We start from the raw sequence: 13685 nt of genomic DNA, 5'->3' as shown, positions 1-13685 counted from the left end.
ATATATATATATATATATATATATATATATATATTGTTGCGGATATGGGATTTGGCCTCCATCCATATCCGCTTGTAAATATTCCCCTATTTCCCCAATACTCCCCAACTATCCCCAATCCCCCATTTCCTAGTCCCATTGTCTGTAAACAACACTCTGTAGCCCCGACCTTCCCCTTTTTCCCCCATTAAATGTCGTACCCAGGTTCACCGCATCTCACGTAGACAACTATAGGACATCTTGCTAGTTATTCTTAGTCTATGTCAGTTAAGGACTCGTTTCCATTAATTCTGACTCTTCGTTGCACCAGAATGTGATTGTATGGCACCAGTAGTAAGTTTAGGACCTCCCAATACTTCCCCGCATCTCTTCCTCATGAAACAACAACACCAACAACAACAACAGCGGCGCGGGGAGTGCGCGTCCTCACTCCGGCTTGGTTAGCCGCCATTGACCATGTGCTCCGACGGGGTTACCACGCAGGGGCTGACTGTCAGCTCCTCGTCAAGGGCGGAGCCCGGTAACCCCCCGCACCCAATAAGAAGCGGCGGACCGATTCCATCTGGGGCGGAGCTAACGAGCCGAGGGCGTGTCACTCCCTGCTGGACATGCGCAGGAAGACGGAGGTGACGTCAGATGCGCCTCAGCTACGAAGAAGAAAGGACGCCACCTCCTAGCGCTGAGAGATACCTCCCGCATCTCTGGACCGGACCGAGTCGATTCTGCCCCTGAGCCAAGGTGCACCTTGAGCCATCGACTACCTGCCCTTCCTTGCCATCAATCCCTGTGTGAGTCAGTCTTGTCCCGTTTGTCTGTGGTCTGTCGGGGCTAAGATAAGACCGTGTCTAAGTGCCCATCTTTCTGTGCTGTACCTCTGTGCCGTGTAATCTAAACGTTCTGCATAACCCATATTATATCCTCCTCCGGAGGTCTTGAGAACTGTACCCCTGGTGTCGTGTCATTTAACCCAGCCGTTGTGTCCTTTCCATCATTGATTTAGCATAGCGCGACTTAGTCAACGTTCGAGTGGAATTGGGTAAACTGTGCGAACACGGCGGCCATTCCGCTCGGCCCATCATAACATCTAAGTCGTGTCCGTAACAATTGGTGTCGAGGAGTGAGATTGGACCCGGAGCGTGTTTCACGCGCTCGAAATTATAACGGCGAAATTTGATTTTGTTTTACGAAAATAAAAACCCGAATTTTGAAAGTCGCGCTATGGCGGATCAAGACGGCTGGGTTCCGGTAGAGGAGAGTGAGGCAGGGTCGATCCAGGACCAAATTGAGGGACATGAGGAGAGCGAAGCAGTGAGGGTGGCAGGGTCGCAAAATAGCGTCGTCGCGCACGAGGTTACGGGCGCGCAAAATGGCGCCTCGCACATGGCCACGGTGACCACGCCCGCGACCGTAGTAGCGCCGCTGGTAGATTTGAACCTTTTTTTCATACAAATGAAGGCCCTTATGGCCCAGAATAGCGAGAAAATGAGGGAGGAAATGAGGGCTGATAGTGAGCGATTGGGTGAGCGATTGGAGGGCCAAATGGGGGTAATGGGGAACCGGATGGATGCTCAGGGTGAGCGATTGGAGGGCCAAATGGGGGTAATGAGGGACGAAGCGAGGGGTACCGGTGAGGGGTTAGAACAAAGGATGGGGGCCCAGATCGGAGGGTTAGGGGGTAGAATAGAGGGATTAGACAATAGATTAGGGGAAATACAGGAGGGGTTAATGGGGGTAGAAAACAGAATGGCCGCTCAAGAGAATCAAATGGAAGGGATGCAAAAGGGGTTAGAGGGGTTAGAAAACAGTATGGAAGGCAAATTGAGGGACATGAGGGACCAAGCGGAAAGGGAAGTTAAACAAATGGGGCAGCAGATAGAAGGGGTCAGAATGGGGGTAGAAACTAAACTGGATGCTCACAGGGAGGAAATGGAGCAGATGAGGGTGGCATCTGGGCAGGAGATGCAAGTGATGGGAGAAGAGATCAGAAGAGGGGTGAGTGAGGAGGTCGGAGGAGTGCGCGAGGAGGTGAGGCACTGTAAGGAGCGCATGGAGAAGGAGGTGAGAAAGGGGACTGTAAAATTGCAAGGTGGTATAGAGGAGTTGACGCTGGGAGTAGAACAACTGACAGTGGGACAAAAGGAGTTGGGGGACCAGGTAAAGAAGAACACAGCGGTGATAGAGGGTTTAAAATCGACACAGAAGGAGATGAGTGTCAGACTTAAACTGTCAGACTTAAAAAAGAGTGTCAGACGGTACATGAGGACCTGACGAGGAAAATGGACAAGGTGGTAGAGGTGATGGAGGTTAAAGAGCGGGAGGTGTGGGAGCACATAGAAAAAAATAAAGTGGAGTTAGAGGAAGAACTTAAAGGGGCGCACGAGGAGATGAAGGAGGTGAAGCAGAAATTAGAAGAAGTGGAAGAAGGGGTGAGCGAAATTAAGAAGCGACGGAGAGAGGATAAGAAAGAGATAGAGGAGGAAGTAAAAGAATTGGTCCAAAGTCTGTGTTCGGATCGTGATGATGTGCTCATTAACCGGATGAGGGATTCGCAGGTGATGGAGGAGAAGCGAAGAGGAAGAGGACCCGGTGTAAGTGGTGACCAATATGGTCGTGCGTATGATGCGCCAGGTGATTTAAGAAGCTTGGGGGTCGAGATGGACCCGGGTGTTCGTGAGAGGCCGTTGGTGAAGTGTGCGACAGGTCTGGTGTGCGAAAAAGGAGGTGTGCGAGAAAGTCCGACTCTGGGGTGTGTGAGGAAAAAGTGCGTGCCAAGGAGTGAGGGTGCTGGCGAGAGTGAGTCGGTCGTAGCGCGTGTGCGAGGGAGCACATGGAAGCGCGGTGTGGTGAGTGTTACAGAGGATGTAACGGGAGAGGGTGTGCGAGAAAGATGTGTGACGGACAGGTGCATGGGGAAAGAGTGCGCTGTCAAAAGTAAGGAAGAGTGTACACCTGTGGTGAGTGTTACAGAGGGTGTAACGGGAGAGTGTGCGTGAGAAAGGTGTGTAACGGACAGGTGCATGAGGAAAGAGTGCGCTGTCGGGAGTAAGGGTGAGTGCGTTGTCAAGAGTGGTGGTGAGAGTAGTGAGAGTGACAAGGAGCGTGAGTTGGTTGTGACAGGTGAGCGAGGATGTACACCTGGAATGGAAGGATGCACACCTGGAATGGTAGAGCGTGAGTGGGAATGCACGCTGGAATTGGTAGTGAGGCACGTGGTTGGGTGTGCGAGTGAGAGCACACCTGTGATTGTCACAGAGGAGGTGACCGAGGAGGGGGCGCGAAGAGGTGTGTTGGTGAGGTGTGCGAGCGACGAATGTGTGCCAAGGTGTTCGGTGGTCAGGTGTGTGACCAAGTCGGTGAGCGGAATGAGTGTACCGAGGTGTGTAAGAAAAGGTACGACGAGGAGCATGAGAACAGCTGGAGGTATGAGCAAGAAAGGGGTAGCGTATGCTTGTAACCATGCAGGTGAAGCATCGACGGTAACTGGGGTAGAGTTTAGAACGACTTATAGCCGAATCGGGCCCTCGGTGCGCGTCGGGCAGCTTCGCGTGCCGCGAGGACCAGCGGGGATCCGAACCACGGCGGTTTCGAAAGAACCGCCGTACGCGATCCACGCTGTGCCTCGCTTGGAACGGCCGCGTCCATGCTCCACTAGGCGGAGTGGGCAGCCCGATAGGAAGGGTCGTCATGGCGACCACTTTTTGTTGAGGCATTCCGGCAGGTCGAGATCGGGACATTGGATGGCTCCACGCCGGGGTGGTGCGTGGGATCTCGGCCCGGGTAAGCCCCCATCCCTGCACCAAGTGCCGGACGCGTCCAGCCGCTGGCACAACACAACCCGCATTCATGGCTTGGCTTTACGAAGCCGGGCTTTGGACAGGAATTGGCGCACCGAGAGGCATTAGTGAGTAGACTGTGTGATGAGGTCGTGTTTTGGACCCAAAATTAGAAAAAAACAAGATTTGATGATTGGCAAAGGATTGGCAGTAAAGATTGGCAGATGATGGGTAGTGAGTGGCAAATTTTTGATTTGTTGAAATTTGATGTGCAAAATTGGTAGTGGGAGATGCCCGATGTGGTGGGATGGCAACTCTGTCATCCCTCACAAAGTGGGGGCAAATGCGCAATAGTTTATGGGGTGTATGGCAGTGAAAACTAGCCCGGGTGGGTTAGGTTATATTGATAGGGATCTAGCGAAGATGACATTAGGTAACGTTAAGGTTAGTTAGTGACTGATACCTGTAGTGGGGACGCAGGTAGATTAGTGCGGATGATAATGACGAGGGAGCGCAATAGTTTAAAGGGACGACTGGGAAGCGCAAGTTTCAGAGGGGCGTAGTTAGATGAGAGGATGCTGTGTGAGAACTGGACAGGTATGTGGAGCAGTGTATGAGTAGTGAGTGTTGTGGATCAGCGCGAATGCGCTTGGGGAGAGAAGGGTGCAGGTGGCACCAGGTGTGAGAGCACAGGTGTGCAAGTACAGGTGTGTGGAATACATGGAGTAAGTGGTACGGAGTGGTGTGCATGGTGCGAAGGTGTGGATGGGGGAAGAGTGGACCCCTTTCACGAGTACCCGGGGCGGGTAGTGTAAGTGTTAGGTAGAGGGTATAGGTAAATTGTGGTTGGATATTGGCAATTGTGGTGCGGTTGCAGAATGGTATTGTGGATGGGTGCATTAGTGTTAGTGTGTGTAGTTGGTTTGGGCACTCCACCACTGTGAGGATGTCGGCCAGGTGAGGCCGCAGGTGGGCTCTGGGAGCCGGTAGTTGTGGATGGGGCCCGAGGATCCGGAGGACGGACCCGGGTAGCCCAGTGCCAGGGAGGGCACTGAGTGGGGAGAGCGCCAGAGGGCCTTCCCCAGGTAGATAGGTTAGGGTAAGGAGCAGGTAAGCTCGGGTGGCAACTACAGTGGTGGAGGTGTGCAGGTGGGTAGACCTGCTGGGAGAGCTACACGTCACAGCCCAGAAATTGTGCGAGGGCACCGGGAGATGAATCGGGGGAGTGAGACCCCAAATTGAAAAGCACCACAGTTTGGTCAATGGGAATTGGTTTTTAGAACCCATAGTGTAAGAGGGCCAATGGTTTGGCAGGAGAAAGACCCCGGGTAATGTAAAGTTGTTAAAGTCATTTAGGAAATAGTTAGGATTGATGAACCTGTCGCACCATACGCAGCCACTTACCTGAGGTAATGATGATGACTCCACACCTGTGTTTCCTTGTTCTGTGTTGCAGGAAATAAGAATTGCTGTTTGGATTTGTGAGACGCATCACGACGTGGATGAGACATTGGGGTGATTCCATCTCTCCCTCCTTAGGAGGGACTGATGATGAATTGGTGATGGCAAATTTTGATGAGAGTTGGAAATGGCAAATTTGATTGGTTAGGAGGGAGAGAAGACGAATTTGGTTTATGGGAGGAACGGGGAAGACAGTAGGGACGTTTGTTGATTTGTAAAGTAGATGTTTATGGGTAGTGTTGTGTTTTGTGGATACAGTAAGGGGTAAGGGAGGGGCAATGTAGGTTACCTGGTGGGGGGGGGGGGCGTACGGTAGGAACGTACCTGTCTCACCTGGTTCCCATGTGCCCCCAGTGTGCATCATCTTGTATTGCGTGCACTTTTGCGCCCTTACCACCTTACTCACTTGTCCTCTTCTTTTGTCTCCCACCTCCGAGGATCTGGCTTTGGGGCAGAGAGAGAGGAGAGAGAGGTGCTGGCTCCGCAGTTGTGGGCCTGTACTTTCGCTGCTTGCTGCCTGGATCGATACACCATATGGACCGCAATTTTTGTGGCCGCCCACCATGGACCGCAGTTCTTTTGCGGCCAAGCACCACCCGTTGAAGGACCTATGGGTCAACGTGGCACCTATGACATACAGGTGAACCACTTTTAGTTGGCCCCCTGACGGCCACAATACAGAAATGGACACGGTTGGCGCCTTTCTTTATTTTTGAAAGAAGCCAGAAGGCCAAGTGCACTTCAGGAAGGCAAGACCAGCGGCAGAACATCGGCCGGCTGCAACACCACCGGTGACGTTGAACACTTTATTGGTGCACCGGATGGTGCTGACTGTGTTATGGGGTGGTGCTTTTGGTGCTTGGATGGGGTGCTCTGCACATTATTAAAGGCCGTAAGGCCACAGAGCACTCGTGGGTTGGTGTATCGATGCTGGCATGCGTGCTCTCTCTATGCATAACATCTGCATGTGTTCCTCCAAAAACAGGTCCTGGATCGTAGTGTAAATATCAGTGTAGTCTTGTATAAATGATGCTCCCTACCGGCTGTATGTTTAGTTTGAGGATTCTTTCCGCGATTCGGTTATCCTGTGGGTGTGTTTCTGTGAGGAGAAGGGTGCAACGTCGCAGGGGGACATATTTACTCATTTGTGAACATCTGTAAAACTGTCGCACTCAGGGTTGAGTTAATAGTAGAGGGAACTACATCTGAGTGCCACACTAACGTAGGTAAAAATTTATCGGGTCGGGACGCCCCGAGGTAGAGAAGGGTGCAATGTTGCGGATATGGGATTTGGCCTCCATCCATATCCGCTTGTAAATATTCCCCTATTTCCCCAATACTCCCCAACTATCCCCAATCCCCCATTCCCTAGTCCCATTGTCTGTAAACAACACTCTGTAGCCCCGACCTTCCCCTTTTTCCCCCATTAAATGTCGTACCCAGGTTCACCGCATCTCACGTAGACAACTATAGGACATCTTGCTAGTTATTCTTAGTCTATGTCAGTTAAGGACTCGTTTCCATTAATTCTGACTCTTCGTTGCACCAGAATGTGATTGTATGGCACCAGTAGTAAGTTTAGGACCTCCCAATACCTCCCCGCATCTCTTCCTCATGAAACAACAACACCAACAACAACAACAGCGGCGCGGGGAGTGCGCGTCCTCACTCCGGCTTGGTTAGCCGCCATTGACCATGTGCTCCGACGGGGTTACCACGCAGGGGCTGACTGTCAGCTCCTCGTCAAGGGCGGAGCCCGGTAACCCCCCGCACCCAATAAGAAGCGGCGGACCGATTCCATCTGGGGCGGAGCTAACGAGCCGAGGGCGTGTCACTCCCCGCTGGACATGCGCAGGAAGACGGAGGTGACGTCAGATGCGCCTCAGCTACGAAGTAAAAGGACGCCACCTCCTAGCGCTGAGAGATACCTCCCGCATCTCTGGACCGGACCGAGTCGATTCTGCCCCTGAGCCAAGGTGCACCTTGAGCCATCGACTACCTGCCCTTCCTTGCCATCAATCCCTGTGTGAGTCAGTCTTGTCCCGTTTGTCTGTGGTCTGTCGGGGCTAAGATAAGACCGTGTCTAAGTGCCCATCTTTCTGTGCTGTACCTCTGTGCCGTGTAATCTAAACGTTCTGCATAACCCATATTATATCCTCCTCCGGAGGTCTTGAGAACTGTACCCCTGGTGTCGTGTCATTTAACCCAGCCGTTGTGTCCTTTCCATCATTGATTTAGCATAGCGCGACTTAGTCAACGTTCGAGTGGAATCGGGTAAACTGTGCGAACACGGCGGCCATTCCGCTCGGCCCATCATAACATCTAAGTCGTGTCCGTAACAATATATATATATACAGTGGTACCTCGGCTTACGAGTGCCCCAACGTACGAGTTTTTCGGGATACGAGCCGTCGCTCGGGCGGTTTGTTGCTTTGGGATACGAGCCGAGATCCGATGTACGAGCTCAAAAAATTTATTTTTTTGAATTTTCCAGTTGTGGCTTCCGGTTCCGGTCACGCGGTTATCTTGCCGTGAAAGCATCTCTGCTTGGATATAAAACACGCAATCGTCGAAATACATGAGCGAGGAATCTCCTTGCTCCAGCCGGTGACGTCATCGGCGGGGATCCCCGCCTCCAGAGTGGCTGGTCACGTGACCGCCAAAGCGTGTCGCGCGTGCGGGTATAATGAGCTACACCTGTGGATCACGTGACCACGGAAGCACGCCTCGCTTGAGAGGCATGGCTTTCGGTTTGCGTTTTGCTTTATAAGGCGCGATAAATGGGCTTTTGAGTGTTAGCGGTTCATGGCGTTGACGGTTCATGGCGGTTCATGGCGGTTGACGGTTCATGACGGTTCATGACGGTTCATGGCGTTGACGGTCAAAAACCCATTACATCAATTTTACCAGGCACTGTACAGTAAGTACAGTGGACACCAAATGCACGGTGGAAGGCTAGAAGTAGAAGATCGTCCAAGACAAGTGAGAATAAGCCATACTTTGGAGGAGATGACGTCATTCGCTGGTCCGATAACCAAAGATGTGGTATAAAAAACCAGGTGAGCTAACAATGCAGCAATGAAGGAATTCGGCCAAGGCACCGGCACACAACGACCTACCTACATCGAAAGACTCAATGCCAATGGTGACAGAAGCCAAGACGGCCGGCTTAAACACCGCCGAAAGACCACGGTGTACCAACTTACGATGCAGAACATCTTGCACTTAATATGATGACAACAGGTGCCATCCTCTGACGTACCATTACAGGTACAGGTACAGTACACGTGAGCACAGAGCAAAAGTTCACTGAAACCGAGATTAAGAAAAAAGAAAAAACACCTCGTGGTCCGTGCTCGATATCCGAGTTTCAATCTTTTCAAACACATGATGCTCTCGGTCACGGTATCTCCTGCGAGCTGCTTCTCCTTCAACCACACAAACAACAACTTCTCCATATGTTCATGGATAGAGGTCCGGAGCTTTGAAATAATCGTAACGCCCTTGGCTGGCGTTATAGCCTTTATGGACTCCTTCTGCTTCAAAATCGTACATATCGTAGAAGGAGTACGATCGTACTGCCTCGCCAAGTCGACAACACGCACACCTCACCTGGCATGCTCTTCTCCTCTGCTTAATAAAACCAGTTTATTTCTTTACATTCTCTTGTATTATGTACAGTATATACAAGGTCGTGCTTGTTTATACATTATTTGTTATTTATAAAGTACATTTTTGTTATTTAAAAGCACCTAACAAAAAAAATTGGTGTTTTTTTTTTGAGGCTGGAACGGATTAATAGCATTTCAATGCATTTGAATGGGAAAATTTGCTTTGACTTACGAGCGATTTGGCTTACGAGCTCCGTCACGGAACGGATTAAACTCGTAAGCCGAGGTACCACTGTATATATATATATATATATATATATATATATATATATATATATATAAACATACATACGTACGTATGTATATGCATGAATATGCATGTATGTACTGTATGTATTAAATATGGCACATATAATATACAATACATGTCATATAATATGGGTGTACATTACATACAGTACAACATATTACGTATAATGTGTGTATATAATATAAAATATATGTCAGGTATAATATGAGTGTACATAATATACAGTACAGCATGTCAAGTATAATGTGTGTATATAATATGCAGTATTATATGTCACTTATACTATATGTGTAAATCACAATCGTGCATGTGAATGTGTAAATCAGTGTGTGTGTGTGTGTGTGTGTGTGTGTGTGTGTGTGTGTGTGTGTGTGTGTGTGTGTGTGTGTGTGTGTGTGTGTAAGCTGCTGTTGTTGACTGATATCTCCACATGTGGGTGGGTTTCAGGAGATGGAACAGAGATCTACCAGTTCTCAAAGTATCCACCTCCATCCTGTGTGTGTATGTGTGTGCGCATGTATGAATATTACCTTGCCAATATTTTTGAACACCTATAGTCCAAATAAATTAAGTTAGACTGCATCCGGATAGACATGGATCAATAAATTAGCGAAAATAGCTTTTTCTTTCATGTTCATTTCATCGCTTTTACCTTGCAAATGTAAGGTAAACCGGGCTTGAAAAAGGGTACGGTCCATTGCGATTCGATATTGTATGGAGAAGCCACAATTGGAATGTCATCGAGAAGAGCATTTTCAATTTCTCCGGCTGCAAGATAATAAAACAGCACAATGTCATGGACATGTCATAAACGTAGTACTTTCATAAAGATAGTCAGCTTTTATGTTTTGTTTCACTGATACTAATTGTTCAAGTTTAGACACCTCAGTTATGGTAAATAATAATTATGATTAAATTATTTGAATGACTGTATGATTATGTAATTGTTTGTGCCCCATCAATGCTCTCTCTTCTATATTTAAGTCATTTCAAGCCTATAAATGAGGGAAAGGTTTCATGATAATTTGTTGTATTTGAATGAAGAATAAGTTGTGCAAGCACTGACCATCAGCAGAAATGACTGAAGCCTCAACATAAAGCGAGTCTCCGAGCAGCAATTTAGGATCGGGAAATTGCTTCAGGATATGTTCCTGCATCAAGGTGTGCATGGCTTCACCTTGTACAAACTGTGTGGATGACAGGATGATGGGTTTTAAAGCAAAACTGAATATGAAAAACATTACATGCACAAGATCGAATGGAAATTAAAAGGGAATGGACTTGCCAAGATACCCAGTAGCAATTATGTAACTCAGGGCTACCTGCTGCTTGGTGGGGTAGTCGGCGACTAAACCGACTACCCTCATTGGCTCGACAGTGGGGAGGGTGACTGTGACACCCTGCAGGACTAAAAACAATACCTGTTAAAGGGCGAATGAGCTCCCTTCTGGAGCCAATGGCCATCCAGTAAGGAGATGGTGTCTTCTAAAAAGCACCCATCCGGTTGGACTGCTTTTTAGGTAGTAGGTTGTAGACAGCAACCACCCAGGGTAGTACTACCGTTCGGACTTAGGAGCATTAAAGTGGTGCCCGGAACCATCTTACAATCTCCGTGTCAGGATTGCTGGTCTTACTTTCTGTCTCACTCAAACTACAGCTACTGGGCTAGCTTTAATCTCTCTTTCTCGCAAACAAGCATCATACAATTTTCATCACACACTTTTCTTCTCTTTTATTTAAGGACTGGCCTCAATGAGGGTTATATAGTTTGTGCCTGGAGCCTTCAACATTAAAAAAACGAAGTCAGGAGACTTCTGATGTCGGGTCGCCCGGACACTTCAATACATCATAAATCCACAAAAAATCTACCGAGACGAAACTTAGAAAACTATTGGTTACATACCAGTCATCTGCAAATAATTCCCCATACAATAACACTCATTAAACTTTGGTAAATCATCGCTGAACTAGAAAAATGAAAGACCCCAAAATGCCCGTTTGTCATTCCTTTTCTTCTTATTATCATTATTCTTTTCTGATAGTCTAACTCCAAAGTGGTTTAAGCTACAAACTTGGTTTAAACACGAATCAACTGCATTTTATAGTGGGAAAGCGCAAACTGATGGAAATTTTAATAGCTTGAAAGGATTCCACGAAATGTATGCAAAACTGCATTCATTCACAAAGTAATAGGAAGGGATAACAGAGGGCAGGGTGGGAAAAACGACTGTCAATCAGCCTGATGGGGGCGGGGCCGCTAGACACATTTGCCCTCAGGCAATCATACCCATATGGGCATGGTTAATGGTGGAATTGTCAGGAACAGCAACACCCCACACATATTTCTATAAAGTTCGAATGTTACATCGTCCATAATGTATGTACAGTACCATTACAATGTGAGCACGTCTATAAAGTTTGTAATACAACATTTGTAAATCAGTAGTGGAACATTTATCATGGAGTATGGTAGTACTCCATCTGGAGGGATGATCATGGAAATAAATTGCTACCGCATCAAATGTGTACAAAATGATATGCTGATATAAGCCACACCGTTTATTCTCGAGCACTTCCTGAACTACCAAGACTTTAAAAAGACGCCAGAATACAGGGCAATAATATATCGAGAGGTCACTAAGTCGGCAAATTGTACCTCTTCTTCTTCTTCCCCTATAAAAACAATGTTAAACTGTTGCCCAACCTTACACAATCATGGCTAAAGCGATTACGGTGATTCAACGCGAGGAAGTTATTTTGTCTCTGCCCTAATACACCTGGTGTACACCAAGCCTGGTGTTGGCTTAGCGGTAAGGGTGCCGGCTTGGGATCCTATGATCCTGGGTTCGAATCCCGGTCGATCACTGAATTAACGCCAGAGGGGTTGACTCAGCCTGTCATCCTTCCGAGGTCGGCAAATTGAGTACCAGTTCACTGGTAATTCCCTGTGTGTCGCAAGAGGCGACTAACAGGGTTGGCGGCAGGAAGGGCATCCGGCCATAAAACATTGCTTCAAAAAGGGGACCACGGTGCCTGAAAAAGGCCAACCCCTGCTCTGCAGGGAAAAATGGCCTCTAAAGGTGTTTCTTTCTTTTTTTTTCTATTACACAAAACTCAAAATACATTTAAAAAAATGAAACATTTAGCGTTTTATGAAATTAAATTTAACATAAATGTGGACTCAGCCAAAACAAGCCAAGATTGAGGGAAGGGGATAGGGAGATATGGACAGAACCATTAGCCAAAAGCAATACATATCCCCCCCCCCCCCCTCCCTATCTCCAAATCAACTGAAGCAAGTATAAAAATAATTTAACAATATAGATAGATGGATTTAATTCATACCAAAATAACAAAACATATAAAAAAACATTAAGCCTCTTTTTTTTTTTTTAAACAAATGAAAATTGTGAACTTAACCCCAACAAACCAGGATGGAGGGGGTAAAGTGATTGAACCATTGGCCATGATAAATGAAAGGATTCCAGGATCCCCCACTCCCAACACCAACTGTACGCAATGTCATCACTGGCACCACCCATACTAATCACATGACATCTTGTAGTTCTCAAATGGTGATGTGGCCTCAAGGGTCCTTGTAACGGCCAGCGACGTGCGGACACCTATTACCCAGAGCTCGGGTCGCGATGACGGGAAGGGGCTTATCAGCCCAAGTATGGATTTCTGACACACACAAAGTTCACTGATCTCCTTACTCGGCTTGGTGCCTTGCCTGGTTCAAAGTGAGGACAACAACAAATAACGTTTTCCTAAGTCATGTCTATCTCAACAATGCTCCTCTTACGGCATACAAGAACAAGAAAACCTCAGCTGTTGAAAAATGTTCCAATCACATGAACACACAGACCATGCAAATTTATCGTCTACCGTATACATACCCTCTCAAACATAATCCAATATAATTCCAGATTCTCCTACACCGCCTCCCAGCCACCGTCATTGTGGTTATTTGTTTTGCTCAGGCTCAACAGCTGATGGTTAACGTATAGGTCTGTATATATGTATGCACTCACTTGAACCAAACGTGTAGAGGTTGATAGAAGTGTCTTTTTAGATTGATGTTTCACTCCATAGCGAACATATGCCCGTCCCACCACTGGCTTGCCATATAAATGCCTAAAACAGGCAATGGCAGAAAACAGAGAGAGAGAAAAAGAGAGAGAGCGTGCGTTGAGGTAAAATAAGACAGAAGAATGCCTGTTATGGTAGAAGAATGTGACCAACATTAATTATGAGAAACACACAAAGAATATGTGCAAACAATGTCATTGCAACTGAGAGATGTATCAGAGTACGCTAGTACAGTGTAGAGATGGCGCAGAAAAAAATGTCGCTCCAATATGATAAATATGCAGGGTGTTTCAAAAGTCTGGAATCATAGGGATATATATTTTACAATTTTATTATCATAATAGCTCAAATAGCGAGCCACTCACATCCATACACATGTCAATTATTGTATGTAGGTTTCTTTGAATGTTTCTTAACATTGACACATCGATTTCAACT

General features: G+C 47.4%; 1 protein-coding gene across 1 annotated transcript in view; it reads right to left on the bottom strand.

Moving 5' to 3' along the window:
* LOC137437024 (complement C3) overlaps window positions 1–13685 on the bottom strand; it is a 228461-nt gene that overhangs the window by 164741 nt on the left and 50035 nt on the right. Inside the window, exons 8-10 of the mRNA XM_068131331.2 lie at window positions 13190–13292; window positions 10222–10342; window positions 9808–9923 (exon numbers count right to left, since the gene is read on the bottom strand). Of these exons, the coding sequence (XP_067987432.2) occupies window positions 9808–9923; window positions 10222–10342; window positions 13190–13292 (340 nt within the window). The remainder of the gene's footprint in view (window positions 1–9807; window positions 9924–10221; window positions 10343–13189; window positions 13293–13685) is intronic.

This window comes from Myxine glutinosa, chromosome 11 (assembly GCF_964187855.1).
Source record: "Myxine glutinosa chromosome 11, kmMyxGlut1.1, whole genome shotgun sequence".
Lineage (NCBI taxonomy): Eukaryota > Metazoa > Chordata > Myxini > Myxiniformes > Myxinidae > Myxine > Myxine glutinosa.
Note: the sequence above shows the minus strand (reverse complement) of the source record. Positions and strands in the feature narration are given on the sequence as shown.